Source organism: Chiroxiphia lanceolata, chromosome Z, assembly GCF_009829145.1.
Source record: "Chiroxiphia lanceolata isolate bChiLan1 chromosome Z, bChiLan1.pri, whole genome shotgun sequence".
NCBI classification, from domain to species: domain Eukaryota; kingdom Metazoa; phylum Chordata; class Aves; order Passeriformes; family Pipridae; genus Chiroxiphia; species Chiroxiphia lanceolata.
Window position 1 is genome coordinate 49,543,794 of NC_045671.1, and position 16,030 is coordinate 49,559,823.

The 16,030-nt window shown below is 40.1% G+C and overlaps 1 protein-coding gene across 1 annotated transcript in view; it reads left to right on the forward strand.

Moving 5' to 3' along the window:
- The first annotated feature begins 407 nt into the window (after positions 1-407).
- The window catches only part of CHD1 (chromodomain helicase DNA binding protein 1), a 60,347-nt gene continuing 44,724 nt past the window's right edge, over positions 408-16,030 (forward strand). Inside the window, exons 1-2 of the mRNA XM_032676890.1 lie at positions 408-502; positions 2,220-2,428. Coding sequence (XP_032532781.1) covers positions 2,376-2,428 — 53 coding nt within the window. The 5' untranslated portion in view covers positions 408-502; positions 2,220-2,375. The remainder of the gene's footprint in view (positions 503-2,219; positions 2,429-16,030) is intronic.

Consider the following 16,030-nt stretch of genomic DNA (forward strand, 5'->3'; position numbering starts at 1 on the left):
CTGCCGCCGAGCCCCGCTAGCTCCCCGAGCGCCCGGCTGGGGCCCACCTCCGCCGCGCTGTACGAGGCCCGGCGGCGCGACCCGCCACCCCCGGCCGAGGCTCCTCCTCCCGCTGCCCGTCGGTCCCAGGGCGCAGGGCTGACATCACGCCCGGGGTTTCCATCCGACCGCGGGAGGGGGAGGCTGCGCGGAGCGGCGGCGTGATGGCGGCGGTCGGCAGCACTTAGGAGGAGGCGGCGGAGCAGAGAGGCGCCCACCCCGGTTCTCCCTGCGCCCCTCCCAGCGCGGCCCGGGCCCCATTGTTCGAGCGGCAAAGCGAGCGAGCCCGCGGCGCAGGCAGCGCGGAGCCGGCGAGAGGAGCGGCGGCCACTCAGGCCCCGCCGCGGCCACGGGAGCCGCCCGCGACACGGGGCTGCGTACGAGCTCCCCGCGGGGCGCAGAGCGACCTCGGGCCGGAGGCTCCCCAGGGAGGGTCGGGCCGGCCGGGCCCCGCGCACCGCAGGTAGGCAGAGGCCGCCATGGCTCCTCCGCTGCCTCCGCCGGCCGGGAGCCGTGCAGCTGCCGGGGATGGGAGCGGGCGGGGGGGCGGGCGGTGCGGAGGAGATGCGGCCCGAGGCGCGCTGCCGGCCGCGGAGAGGTGGATGCCCGGCGCCGGGCCGGGTCCTTGGGCCCGCTCGCTGTTGTCCGCGGAGGGAGGGAGGGATCCGCTGGGACCGAGACGGGCAGTGGGGTCGAGCTGCTCCCGCTGGCTCCTGCGGGGGGAGCCAGTGCGGAGTCGCCCGGGCGGCCGGAGAACGGCCGCGGCTCCGCTCCGGCCGTGGGGGGCGCCGGGGGAGGCAATCGTGGAGGGCGGCGGCGGCGGCCTTGGAGGCGCTGCCAGGGAGCGGCGGCCGCGCAGGCCGCGCCGAGAGTGGGGCAGGCGGACGGCCCTGCCCGGACTCCCTGCGGACGAGCGGCTAGGGATCGGGATCGGCGGGGAGAAAGTTTTGTCGTCGCCCGCGGTGTTCCCCGGGGCGCTGCGGGTGCGGCGCTGTCCGCGCGGGAGCGGCCAGGTCGCCGCCGTCGCCTCCGCGGGATCCCTGAGCGCGCTGCGGGGCCCCGCCGGGGCTCGGAGCTCCTTCTAGTCGCTCTGCCCTCGCTCATCGCCATTGTTCGCAGGCCGGAGCGGCCCGAGCGCAGGGCAGCGCCCGCCCCTCAGCGAGGGTTCCCCCTTCACCGCCGAGGTTGGGGCTGTGGCGTGTTCGAGGGAAGCACCCCAGGGCAGGCAGACCCTAATCGCCTTCACACCGTTGATTCCGAGGGCGCAACTCTTGATCTGATTATCAGTGAGTTTATACTTGCGGCCCATTTCCCGTGAGCCCAAACTTTCTCTGGGTTCACCGGATACTGACTGCAGCGATCTGACTTAAGATACGCGTGTATGTGGAATAATTATCATTCCATCTGTGAGATCTTGCTGGTGTGATTTAGTGGGGACTCTTGTTTTAAACGGGACAGTCTTAATTTTCCTGCTCCTGCCCACAGGTGTATGTAAGCATTATGGATGTACCTGGAAATGCCTCCACTGTGTTTTGTGTATGAAATACATTTTACTAAGCAAATTTTAGCTGAACCTTAATATTTATGGGGTACAAGTAGGCATTTTTTCTTTAAAATTTAGATTTGCTTTGTTCTGAAGTCAATACTGTGGCAAAAGTTAAGACATGAGGTATAGTACAAATATGCAGTAAACTGTTCTTCTCACCCTGCAAAAGCTAAAGAAAATGTAATTTCCATAACATTTCCTATTCTGCAGCTAGTGGTTTGGCAGAAATCACCATCTTCATAGCATCATCCATGAAAAGTTTCATAAAGAAGCATAATGGCATAAAAAAGTGTGTATTGGGACCCAGATGCAGTCAGACAAAAAGCTGGACAGGTCTTCTATGCATTTTTTATATTTTAATTAGCTCTTATATGTTTTTTAAGTGTAGCTAATAAAAAGACCTGGTTTTTGTTTGTTTTCACAGCAGGAAAAACAATTTTTTTTTCTCAGACAAGAAAATGGTGATAAAATGAATTGGCAATGAACAGGTAGCACAAAAAAAACTGTTTTTGAATTACAGACATGTCAAACATGCCCCTTTTCACTGTTAGTGAAAAAACCAGTTTATTTTTGGTATCTCTTTAATTGCAAACATACTTTAAAATTGTGTTCATGTTTTTCTTTACTGTCTTAGGTATTTTTGGAGAAATCTTGAATACCCAGTGAGAACACTAAAGCAAACACATACAGAGTCTGGAAGACGTACAGAGTACCAAGAAGTGGATTCCTAATATCCACCTTGTAACCTGAGTGGACTTTTATTTATCTTTTATACTTCTTACTATTTACAATGAATGGGCACAGTGATGAAGAAAGCGTAAGAAACAGTAGTGGAGAGTCAAGGTAAGCACTCACTCATTTCAGTTATTCTTGACTATATATTAGGCTCCTATATTTTGTTTACTAAAACTAGTTTATATTTGAACTTAGTGCTAAAGCTTCATGGTTAACAAGTGGATCATAGTTAGGAGGACTGGACATGCTTTCTTACAGGTGCTTCATCTGCTTGTTACATCCACATGGTTTCAGCTAAGAATGGGAATGATCTTGTATACATGTTACATAATAAAGCTTAAGAAGTATTAAAGCCACGTCAGCATCCAACAGAGTAGTATTACTCTTCTGAGGAAATAAAGTGTGTGAAGTGTCAAAAGTGGAAACATTGAATTCAAATGTTAAACTAAAGCTACCGTCTATAAAGTGCAAGGCACACATGCGTAATATGTGTTGTATAAAACCCTAACTAGACTGTCTCTAGGTGGGGTAGTGGTTTGTTCAGTTTTTGGTAAGGAGTATTTCATGATTCTGTTAGTCTTCAGAACTGTCACAGTAGTATAACTGCAAGTGCTAACTTTGTATTTGTTATCTGAAGTGAAAGTATTCTTTTGAGTTGTGTTTTTAACTAAAAAAAAATAAAAATCAGTCCTCTAATGTCGAATTACAGTCTTACAGCAAGTGCTGAGGGTTCACATGTCCGGAAAAGCCTAATTAGAATATCCTCGCATCCATGCAGAGTGACAGCCAATTTCTAGGGGTGGAATTAAGTTCTCTTACTAGAATAGTTCCAAGTTCAAAAAGTCCCTCCTGTGCTACAAAGTTTAGATTTCTAAAACTAGAAATATGATGAACGCTAAAGGTTTAAAAGTCAACTTGTGAATAAAAGGTGGGTTTTAGGCTTCTATTCTAAGAGGTGATTGTGACCATGCTGTTTTTCTGCCCTTCTCTCTGTCTGATCACAGCCTGGTGAACTGGTTAGCTAATTCTGTCAGTCAGAGGGTCATAATGAAAACTATGTTCTGCAGACTTTGTGGAAACTTCCAGTTGCGTAGAGAGAGATCTAAATTATTGTCTCAAATAAAGAAGTGCAAGAAGAACATAGTTGCCAACTGATCATGTGCTAGCCATGAAGCTTGCAACTTACCACAGTGTTTGATGGACTGGGAAGAAGGGGAAGAAAGAAGTGTTTTAAGTGACTCTAGGTGCAAATCGCAAGGAAATCTATGAACAGTAAAACAGAAAATACTTTAATAATTCTTGTGTATTTTTATGTCAAGTTTCCTGGTGTACACAGGATTGTCCCAGAAAGACAGTAAATTTTCAACCTTCTGAATAATTTGTACATTCTAATACATAATAATTTTTGAAAATGTCTGCTTTCATAAAAGTTGATATTGTTTCAGTTAGCAAACACGTTTGAAGTTCTTCTGGTGAGGGGCAAAATATTCCTTGTTACTTAAACCCAACCAAGCAACAAAAAATTCCAACAAACTTGAACTCACCCGGGACAAATCTGATGATTTTGTGTGTGAACTTTCTTATTACTTGAAACAAGCCACCTTGCTAAAGATTTGTGGAAAAACTATGTTGTATTGAACTGTGACTGCCCATAAATATCAGTGTATCAAAATTATTTAAAAGCTGTAGCAGTTCAAAAGACTAAACAAGTTAAATGTCATGGAGTTCTCAGCAGCTTAACTTAAAGTAGGTATCAGAAGGATACACAGTACTCAAATTTTGATAGTCGCCGGTGGAGTGAGACTTTGTCCTTCATCCTAAATGTCTTGCTGAGCACATTTTAAAACTTCAAAAAGATTTAAAATGCAAAAGACTATTTTTTTCCTGGGCTTGTGTCCCTTGTTAACCCCATAGCCTAATTCACAGGGAAGTCTTGGAAAGCTTACTTTCGTGTTTGACATGCATTATCAGGAAACCATTCTTGTAAATGAAATGTGAAAACTTCACATTTTACATGATGGAACTCTGTCCTATCTAACCTAGTTCCATTATTAAAATAATACGGAATATCCTTATATGACTTGCCCTTGGTTTTTAGTCTTTTTTTTCTTTTTAATTTGTAGGTTTCCAATACTCGAGATGGTTTTCACTCCAAGGGGAGTTGCCTTAGCAAGCTGCAGACAGATAGCTAACTGTAACTTGGGAAGTGTTGCGGTAATTAGCCTTCAAATCTGAAAATGTGAATTTTACAGAATGGAAGTAGAGGTCACTAACAGAATATGTTTACTAAGCTTCTAGTGGTCCCATTCCATGCAGAATGCTAGAGAGGGAAGTGGAACAAGTGAAGAAAGCAGTTGAGAACTGCTACTGGCACTAAATTGCAAAGAAGATCAAATTCAAAAATTAGTAGGATAAAAGAAGAGATGAAGGCAAAACCAGTGATAATCTGGGCAGCGGCATTGGTGATAACTACAAGAAGTCTTTGAAAACTTGTGTCAGTTTACAAATTTAACACTTTAAAAGTGCAGTAAAGCCTTTCGTGTCTGGTGTAAGCTCCTGTGGCTGTCCTTCTGGAGTGACAGTCTTGATAATAAATACAACCTGATTTAGGGGAGCCACCATTATAACTTTAGACAGTTAAGCAGTGGATCAGGGCTACATTTGCAAAAATACACAGACAGAGGACACAGCATCATATTGTTTTATGGAAATAATTATGACTTGCAAAAGGTGTGGAAAGTCTCTAGTATTCTCAGCAGTACAAGGGCTGGAGAAGGTTGATCATAAACCTTCAACTACGCATGGATCTGCTTTGTGGTAAAGAATGGTAGCTCTCCTTAACTCACTGTGTCTGGCTGTGAAGATGATTTTTTTTTTCTGAAGTGTGTGAGAGGAATGACCAGTTTGCAGTTCTGCTGCACACCTTGCCAGGGTTGCATGTGTTCATCTGTCTACTACATGACTGGAAAACTTTCCCTTGTTGCAGGTATTGGTCCTGAAGTTCTGTTTTGTTACAAGTGGAAAAGTGCATGGCCACACTATTTGGACTTTCCTTGCCTATTTCAGTAACCTCTGAAGCTCTAGATCAGTACTAGAACCAAACATGATGGAAATTGAAGGCTATCACCTAGTCTTGTTACTTGGTGCTCTGATTTTTGTCCAATAATTGTAGTGGATTCTATTCTTCAGCTTCTTGTTTACTTGAAAAAACTACTCTAGTATTTTTAAGTAGCTCAAGGTAAAATATCAAAGGTACTGTTCATCTGGAGAGCAAGTGAGTGTAGACACACAGAGTTTACAGCAGTACTCTGCGAAGCTGACTCCTAAGTGAAGCATCTTTGTATAGTGTTCTTGAAAAGAGTTCCATTACAACCTTCAATATGAATAAATACATTCAAGTTACATAGTAATAAGAAAGCTTAATCAGCAAGGAAGGGCAGTTATGCCTGAACTGCAGGGTAAGTACCAGGTAGAACAGGGACTGCAGCAGTGAAACATTGGTGCTAATTGAATAACAATCTGATTTCCCATCTCATTGCTCTTCCTGTGTTCTTGCAGACCAACGTATAGAGGACTTGACCAAACCTTCCTTTCTGTAGGTAGTAGGACATATGCTCAGTGCAGTATAACTGGATGGTAGCTACCTGGGGTGTAGTTCTCCCATTTTTGCAGTAAGCAGAGGGCAGCTGCTTACACCAAAGACTTCTACAACTGTTTGCACACTTAAAAGTCATTGCTAATAGAAGATAGTAATTTCAGTGGGTTTAATTCTCTTTGTGGATTGAATAGTCTGTGGACCACAAAAGGTAATTAAGTGAAGACCAAAGACTTTGTCAGCAGGTTTCAATTCGCTATATAAATTCATACCTGTCATAGGAAGGAAAAAAGATATATTAAAAGTCACGACTTTAGGTTCTTGCTTTCCTGAAATGTAAGTGGGAGTTAAAACAGAGATTGACCAAGCAGAATTATGCACTGGATTATTTTTGATAGTAGTTTAATACATAATAAAAGTCTGTGTATACAGCAAGAGAGAGCATATGCATAAAACTATATGTGTGTAGATGGATACTTACTGCACAGGATTTCTCAGATCAACAAAAGAACCTGAATGGTAAAGAAAACTATTGGTAGAATTTACTGTAAACAGCTAGTGACTAAAGCAAACTTCTCACTTCTGTTAGCAGTATTTTTCCCTTTAATTAGCAAATTACTCTTTTATCAGGAGTGATCTCTTACAGAATTGAGCGTTCTAAAGCATAGTAAGGTGTCCCTATCCAAGTTAAAAGCATCTTTTGACTTCTTTTTGGAAGAGTTCGGATAGAACATGTATTAAAACCCAAGTGTGGTTTTTAGTGTGGTGGGTTTTGATGTGGGCTTTTTTGTTTGTTTGTTTGTTTGTTTGTTGGGGCTTTTTGTCTAGAAACCTTTCCAGCTAAAAAAAGAAATTATACACTCATGATCCAGATGTGATCATATACATGGTTTTAAGTTTGGCTTTGGGACTCCTACTGAGTTTATCCAGGTCCTGGTTATAGTCTAACCTAACTGGATAGCAGATACCTGTTCCACATATTATAGATGCAATTCCACCATTCTGTGAGTTTCACGATTTTAGCTGATGCAAGCTTTTTGCATTCCACGAAACAGAAGGAAGTTCTGCGAAACAGGCAGTCTATACACCAGACCTATTCAAATGTGGCCCCTCAAGTGGCTTCTTTTTTTCCAGTTAAATTCCATTTAATACTTTTTTGCTGGTGGTCTGCAAGGAGTTTCTGGGAGAGACATTGTGGTGTTGCGTCTCAGTCCAGCTGCATACTGAAGGTTGCTCTTAAGATGTGTGACTTGTTTCTCTCAAAGACTTGCAGTGTGGTTCATAGCATCGTGAAAGTTGGTAGGTAGTCAGCAACATTTGGTAGATCGAACATAATACTCTGCCAATATTTATTGGCAGTAATAAATAACATAAGTCATCCTTATGCATCTAAGTCAAACAGTGAAGATTTCTTGCAAAAAATAAAATTAAGAAACCCTCCACTTACATGATATTTGCCTAAAGAAATTTGCTTGTGAACTTGCAATTTTAGGAGTTTGGTACTTAGTCTGTTACTTCTGTGCATTTCATATTCAAATGCTTGCCTGTCTTCAGCTTGTTTTAAAAGAAACCAACAACCAAACAAAAACCAGATAGTCCACTGTAGTCTCAGATGCTTATCAAAGGCCCTGCAGAAAGTAACCTCTTTTTTAGTATGTTGAACTTTATTTTGGATGACTTGGTACTCTCCTGCTGTTCTTGAAAAAGAACATTATTAAGGTAGCTTCACCTAATGAATGCACTTAAAATCTGTGACAATAAACTACCCGCTCTTGGGTTCATTATTATTTTAGACCTTACATGGGAGTTTAAATGCTCAACCAGTTCTTTTACAATGTGACTTGTTTAGCTTTCCATTTTAGGATTTATATTCCTGGTGCCTAGTTCCTCATTGTGTGATCTTCTCAGGGGCACCTTGTTTTAAGGGATAAGCTAGTGAAGCTAAACTTAAGACTATTGAAAAGAACTAATGGCTCTGTGTCAGGATACTTGCTTTAAGCCTGTCATCTGCCCAAAACATTCCCCTTTTTCATTTTAAGGGGTGGTAGTTTGGAAAAAAAAGATAATATTTCATGTTTGTTTTAACCTGTTACCTCTTCTGATACCTTCATTAAGCTGTGGTGCTTTCTTTCAGAAGAGTCTGCAAATAAATACTGCATTCAGGCATGTATTTGTTGTGAATATGTAGGGACTAGCCAGAAACAGTGTTAATAAAAAAGAACAGAAAAATTCCTTCAGTGTGTCAGACTTCCATATCAAATCAGATTTGACATGTGCTGTGTACAAATGCAGCTATCAAGGGCTAGAGGTAAGAGGTTTCTTAATATGTCCTGAAGGGTGCTCTTTCTAGAATTTATACCTTAGTTTGTCAACATGCACGAAACTATAATTTTTCATGTAGAAATTCCATCCTGAGAACTGCTACTCATTTTCAGTGTATACTGTTGCCTGCTGCTGAAAGTTATTAGTGACAGCTGACTTTTTAATCATTGCCGTGGTTTGTTTGCAGGATAGAGAAAAAGTCTCACTGCAGCAGTACTGAGATCACCACTGGTGCTTTATCAGTCATTTTTGTTTCTATTTTCCTTAGCCTTATGATGGTCCACTGTTTCATACTGTCTTTGTTTATTTTGGTGTTTTTTTTGTTTTGGCTTTTTGGGTGTTCATTTTTTCCTTTTCTGTTGAATAAAGTGAATGCAATGTAAGGTTTCTTACCCAGGGGCACCTTTAAACATATAATGCCATTTTCATATTACCTTTTTTTAAAAATAAGTAATATATTTAATTTGCCTGGAGCTGGAGGAGGGAAGAAGGCTTATGTGATGCACAGAAGGACAACTCAGAAAAGCAAGATTTTCGTTTTGAGTAATGGAGTTAAGTGTCTTAAAAGAGCATAAATGGTCTTTATTGGTTAATCTTGGTAAAAACATTTTTTTACTGTATCTATTATATTAACACCACCTCTGTTTTGCAGCCCCATTGTTTTCATCTACACTTCCTGTTCTAATTTTTATGGTGTTTATAATTTCTTAGGCGTTTTGCTTCTTGGAATCCATTAATCTTGGAAGAAGGTAAGGAAAAAAAAAGTTGGACCACCAAGTAAAGTTGGTTAGAAGACATCAGCAGTACAAGAACAGAGCAAAAAGACATGATGTGACACAGTAAAATAGGGTGAATTTGACAAACACAGGTTTATGGCAAACATTCTTGGTTAACTGAGAAAGAAGTCTTGTATGCTGGCTATTTGGCTGATTATATGAGTGTGGCTTTTCTCCAGAAGAGTTGAATGAAGAAAAGCAGGTTCCAGCTCTGGACTCTCCTGCAGAGAGACCTTCTCGACTAAGTTAGGAAAAGGTGGGGGAGAGAGAAACGTCCTCATTTATGCTAACTGACTTAAAATAGTGGAGGTTTTCTTTTACTTTCCGGTTTTAATCAGGCTTTTGTTTGGAAGAAAGAGGTGGATACAGTTGCACGGAGCACAGACAAAAAAAGGCTGGTTAGGTTGTACTCAAACCATCTCTCTTACTCTACCCTAAATGTCTATGGCAGCATGGTAAGATATCCACTTTTGTGTTTTGCTGAGCTGTTTCCAATAGGATCATCTTAAGCAAAGACCCTGGCCTATACAGGAAGAGAAATTGTCAAGAAATAACACACTGTGCATCTCCTTTTCTGCAAGGGGGACTCTGAAGGGAAGGGACCGGAAGCACTGTTCCTGAGACAGTATTTATGTAACAGCATTAAACAGCAGGAGGCAGCTGATTGTGACAATACTCCATCATTGAGGAAATATGTAATGTTCCTTGTATCCTACTTCTAGAGATATGATACCAGAATCTTAGTAATTAGTAATGCCAATTCAGGTGATTAATTTTCTGGAGGTCAGTGATGCTGCTTTGCACGAATGGGCATTACCTGTTGCAAGGAAAGTTAGTCAGATTATGGACCCTAGTTAGACTACATCAGCTGACACTTAAAGCTCTTTGGCTAGAAAATAAATTGCTTATAGACTATGTTTCAAAAAACACAGGTGTAAAATTAAAGAATCCCATAGGCAAAAGTGGTCAAAAAATCAACCAAGGGTGTTGGAATGACCTCACAGCTCTTAGCTCCCTGATTTTATGTTTTAACATCTTTTTTGCAGAGCTTAGGTTCTGTTTCTTTAATGCAAGTAAACTTTCTTGCTATCAGACAGAGGGTTTTTGTCTTTAATGCAGCAATGATTTTAAAAATCAGATTTTATTACAGTGTGAAATGTCTTCACTTATCATTTGGTTTGCAATGGTAGCTTCCTTTGCTACTGACAGAAAATACACATTTTCTTATTTTGCATCTCTTTTCCTTTTCAAGGAAGATAAACCATTTCTGGAATTCTGCTGATAAAAGTTGTTAAAATAAGAGATTACTTGTCTTCAAGCTCTGCAAAAGCTTTTAGACCTCTCACAAGGCTATTATGATTATTTTTGCCTTGATATAGCTGGCTGCTAGGGTGTCCGCTTCAGCAGATAGGAAAATTTCAGCTGAGTTACTATAAATGTGATGAAACTTCTGGATCGTGTTTGTCTTTTCCTACAAACTTCAAAAACTCAATTGCATTTCAAAAACTCTGGTGAACAGGCTCTTCTCTAAGTTTGCAGTGATGCTGGTAGACAGTGCAGTGTGTTGGGAGTTCTGCGTGCTGTTGCGCATTTTCTCAGTCACATCCACAATACCCCACTTCATGGAAAAAGGGAGAAGGTATTATACCACATAGTAGTTTAAAGACTTGGAAAAGGACTTGCAGTGTGTCACAATTCAATGTGGATGCATGTACTAAAACTGAAAAATACCAAAGACCCCTTTTTCATTTGAAGTCTGTTTAGCTTTTTTTAATAACTCTCTATTGATTTCTAGTGGCTTATACTTCAGTTTCAGGACAGGAGTCTCAAGAAATACTGTCTGTTCACTCCTGCTTGTTTTTTCCCCCTCTCCATAGGCACTTTTGAATGTTTATGAAAACAGAGACTGTTTTAAAATGGTTTATCTGTTCTTCCTGTTGGTGGTACTGATACCATGGGGGAAATTAAAGAGAGCAGCAATAAAAATGAACACACTGGTGACGACTGAGCGTGTTTTCAAAGTATGGTAGCTCATACTGTTTCCAGTGGTGTTTGAATTGTGCAAAAATTTCTCTAACTCAGAGCAAGGGTAGGAGTAGTTAAGGAGAAATTCTACAGTTCTGCATATCTTATTTCTGCCTTCCCCCTTTACTGTGAAGAGATGACAGATGTAAATGCTCTTGAATTCTGTGTGTGTAAATGTGTGTACCTTTTCTTAAATAATTCCATCTTTACTCTTAGGCTTAGCATCTAGCATACTAGAATTTAATTTGAATTACTACTCATGTGGAAGAGAGTTGTAGTTAATTCTGCAAAAGGGATTACAGATCTATGTTCATTTTTAATAGCCAAGGCTTGCTTAATATGTCTGGGTTAAGGAGAAATCAAGGCTTCTCTTCCTTGTTTTTTTATCACATAGTACAGTGATTTCCAAAGTTCTTGGTTTTGCACTCCTATCAATATTTAAGCACACATCTTTAATGTATGTATAGTTCATTTATAAATTATATACATGCAGTAATACCTACATACTAGTACCTACATTATAAAACGTACACAAGAAATAGAAGATTTAGAATTATGAGATAAAGATTAAATAATATTTGAAAATGTTGGGGGTTTATTGGTTAAAAAAAAAACCTTTTACCACTCACTGAAAAAATTATGAAGAATATTCTTGTTAATTAAAATCTTGATTTAACATTTTGTGGTACAGTGGTTTGAAGGTATGGTTCTCCTTTAAGTTTATTTAGGTAAGATAAAAAGAAAATCTTGTTTTAATGACTGACACAGCTGAAGAAGATAGCTAAAGATAAATGGCTTCAGGGGGAGGAAGTGCATTGTTGTCTGCACTTACTAAATCACAGTACTTTTTTTTAAATCATATCAACTAATTGTGTAAAGGTTTTTCTTAAATTTTGTCTAATAAATTTCCATCTACCTTGTCAATCAGTTCTTCCATATTTAAAGCTTTGCCGTCCTTCCAGATTAGTGATTTTAACAAATGAGTTCAAAACCCACTGAAACTTTTTGTAAGATTTTCAAACAGATTAGAAATTTCTGTCTCCCAGCTTTTAAAATGTACAAATACAATAGCATTTATAGGTGACATGCATTGATTTTGCTAATAAGATGACATAATGATGGAAACATTTCCAAAAATCTGTTTTCAAAATGCTGTCTCTGTAGCATGAGTTTCTTTTGAAAACCAGTTGCTTTTTTATTGTTGAAATGTCATCTTCACCTGGAAGGGGTACACAAGGTTTGTTTTTCAAAAATGTCTGTTATGTAGCATGCTACTGGTAACAAATGGATTCCACAGAAACAGTCACTGTATTTGAAACACTTCTTTTTGAAACTAACAACACTCCCAGAGGCCACCAAAACTAATATTCATGGTCAACAATGCTTCTAAGCAGTTGAACCTCTCATGGTATAAAACTTTCTCATGGTCACTCTTTATCTTGTCACAAAGTATTGTAAGTACTTTAGTGTTTAGTGGTCTTATTTTCATAAAGGTAAGAACATCAGTGACATCCTGTTCTCTTCTTGCTCCGGATTCTTTGCTGCGATAAAACTTTTTTTTTTAATTAAAGAAATAGTTTACTGTTCATAACATAGCTTCTCTAATACATTTCCTTCAGTGACTCATAAAAAGTAGTTTTTTGTGTATTTCGTTATTGAAAGAGAAAGTAGTAAATACCAGAAGTTGGGACGTGATAGAAGCATCTGAACTTTCATCCAGCTATAGAGCAAACTTCCTACAGTGGATGATTTCTTCTAATACTTGTTTCTTCAGATCTTCACAACTGTTTTCTCTCTGCCTTTCAACACCATTTGCTGACAGAGAAGTGCACTTCAGTTTGTCACTGTAGGTTTCCATGCATTATTTTAGCCATTTTTACAGTAGCAAAAAGTAAATTCTCTGATGGCATGTGGCATGTTTTTCCCTTTATCTTAGGTAAAATAACTTCAGAATTCAGGCTGCTAGACATTTATCATTAAAGTAATGAAATTTTGTAAAGTGCAAGATTGAATATCACATGACTTAAAACCTTGCTGGGAAAAATGAAGGTTTGTCTTTGTGTTCTGGATGGTTAGTTTTCAGATGTCTTGCTGATTGTGATGGCTTCATGCTGCCATTGGCCAGTGTCTCAAGGCACAGTATGCATTTAGGGCGAGAATAATTCTTAGCAATGGTGGATGTAAATACCTATTTCAGATAGTCTTGATAATTGAAACTTTTTTTAACCAACTTCTTGTCAGATGCCATTAGATTGTCATTGTATTTTACCTTGTAGTGTGACTGATGAAGAGCTTGTACAGGAGGAAGAGCTCTGCCATTTTCTTGTTCACTTGCACTCACAGTATTGGTGTTACCTTCCACTGTTTCTTTACAGGGCTCTTTTTAAACCAGTTCTCCATTTTGTAAAGGTTAGTTTCATTAAAGCTAAGTAGTACTATCCATAAATACACCTAATCAGGCAGAGGCAGTCTGAAGTCCATCTCACTGCACAGAATAGGAATGGAATGATTGCACTGCTGTCGCTGCTCTGAGTTGTGGAGCACAAACTTCCCTTGGGATCCCACACCTGACACAGGGCCCTCAGACTTGTGGACTGAGTGAGCTTACCAGTGACAAACCATACATTAAATGTTTGTAAAGGTGAATTTGTCGTTGGTTTTTTTGGGTTTTGGGGTTTTTTTATTTCCTGGGTTGTTACTTTGTTGTGGCTTTGGTTTTGGGTAGGTTTTTTTGACTTCATTTGTTTGTTTTAGATAAAAATAAATCTAAATAGAAGTTCCAGTACGTTCTTCACATATCCTGTTGGTTGTCTTGCACACCTTCTGGTTGTGTGCACCCTCTTTGAAGACTACCTTCATGTTCAGTGGTTTGTCTTGTCAGAGAGGTGCAGGCTGGAAGAGCGGGAAGCTGTTTCTCTTTCAGTGAACACCTTAAGGGCAAATAGTGTAGCTAAAAGATTGGTTCCTTAGAGGATGATAAAGCCTTTAGGTAAATCCTGGCCTTCCTCACATCAATTAGCGGAAGTATGGATTGTCTTTCTCACTAGAGAGGCTGGCTTTCAGAGGTAGATTCTCAGTTAAGTCCTGAGGCAGGGTCACTGGACCCTGCTCTTGTGAAAATGGGAATCAATGACTTGTTAAGTTTTGTGTAGATCGGCACTACAGGTGAAAAAAAAATAAAAAGTACAAACAAAGTCCTGATGATGTTACATCTGCGGAGGCAGTAGCAGTTGGTCTCTGTATGTTGAATTGATATGATATAGTAAACTGGTAGTATCTGTGCTGAATGGAAGTTGAAATGGCAACGTGTTGCTACAGTGGGGGTTCAGTAGGACTTTATTTTCAGTGCCTCATTTCTTAATTATGGACGCAGCTTAAGAGCCATGGCTGGAAAATGCCACAGATACACTTTTCCATTTGTTACAAGGGGGAAAGGTAGCTCTTTATTCTCCTCTTTACGCAACTCATCTTCCTTTGTCTCAAACAAGTCTGCATATTCTGGTGGATTTCTTGATTTTTAGAGAAAGCTAGATAGGTCTGTGGTTTTATTTTATTGCTGCTGCTTTCTTACAGGTATTTTGTAAAAAACAAATAAGGCGCTCCTTTATGTCAGAAGCTGATCACTGGTGTGCTCTGGTGTTAGTCTAAAACTGCTTTACATGAGGTAGAAGCAGAAAAAACCCAGTTGGTAATCAAGTCTGTTCTTTCTTTCTGCCTTGTAGATACAGAGCTTTAGAGATAATTAAGTAACTCTTAGGCTGAAAAATTCTAGTCAGTTTCTGTTTAAATAGATAGCTACTCCTGTTAGACAGTAGAGGGTTTTGAGTTTTTTTTGTTGTGTTGATACAAAAAGGTTTTCTTTAAACTGCCTTTACACAAAATATTATCATGAGAAGTGCTAGACGATTTTTTTTTTTAAGTAGAAAAAGGAAGAGGACAGTCTGCACCCAGAAGTATATAATAATTTAATCATGGCATAAACATGTTCTCTTTTGGATCTTTTCAGTGACTTAAGTGATAAGAAGAAAAATACTAATTTTCTCTCTAATAATGAAAACACTTTATATGCTGAAAACTGAGCACTTGAACTCTGTAGCTCTTAGTGTAGGGTGTGTTTTTTGCCTTAGGCTCTGCATCACTGTTACTGTTCGTTCAAAGCCTTTAAATTTCTCAAGAGGAGAGTCTGATATGTGTACTGGCGCAGTCCACGTATCAAAATTTGGGGATTTATAGGTGTTACATATCATACCGTGCTGCTTGGTACTGTCTTAATGGTCTCCAATTTGCCTTTATTGCATATGTTCATGCAGAGTTTACTTATTTATTACTCCACTTCCTACTTCCTTTGCAAACAGGAGCTTAACGTTTCTGAGTTACAGTGCTGTCTTTGTAGAGTTGTAGAGTGCCTCCAAGTCAGTGTTCTGCTGAAGCCCTTGCAACATTGTATGAAAGGACAAGATAAAATAAACAATCCATTTCTAATCCTCAGAGCTTGTTAGTTACTTATCCTGTGGCCAGTGATCCACGAAGTTCTTCACAATTCAGTAGAAATGAAGCTGTATTTGTTAATCTTACCTGATTTTTTTGTATGCGCTGTAGTTCTCTGAAGATGTCAGAGAGTATGTGGTGCACATGGGGAAGTGTACAGGCAGAACCAAGTAGTTTCACACATCTGCATTACTTTGGATGATTATAGTTAAAGGAGGCTCTGACCAGCATAGACTAGCCTTGTCTGTTGGAACTCCTATAGTGCTTTCTAAGAGTTAATTTCAAACTCTTTTTTTATGCATGTGCATATACTGCTGTAGCATCCTAAGTTTTGTTCAATATTTCAGCAAGTCCTTTCTGTTTCCGTAGTTTTAAAATTACCTGCTACTACTTGGTTTGTCTTTTCACCTTTCCTTCTGCTAATCTGATGCTGACTAAGGCCTTTGAATTTCATACTGCTGTTTTTTTCGATTCTGTGTACCAATTAGCTGTTAGTCTCTGGTA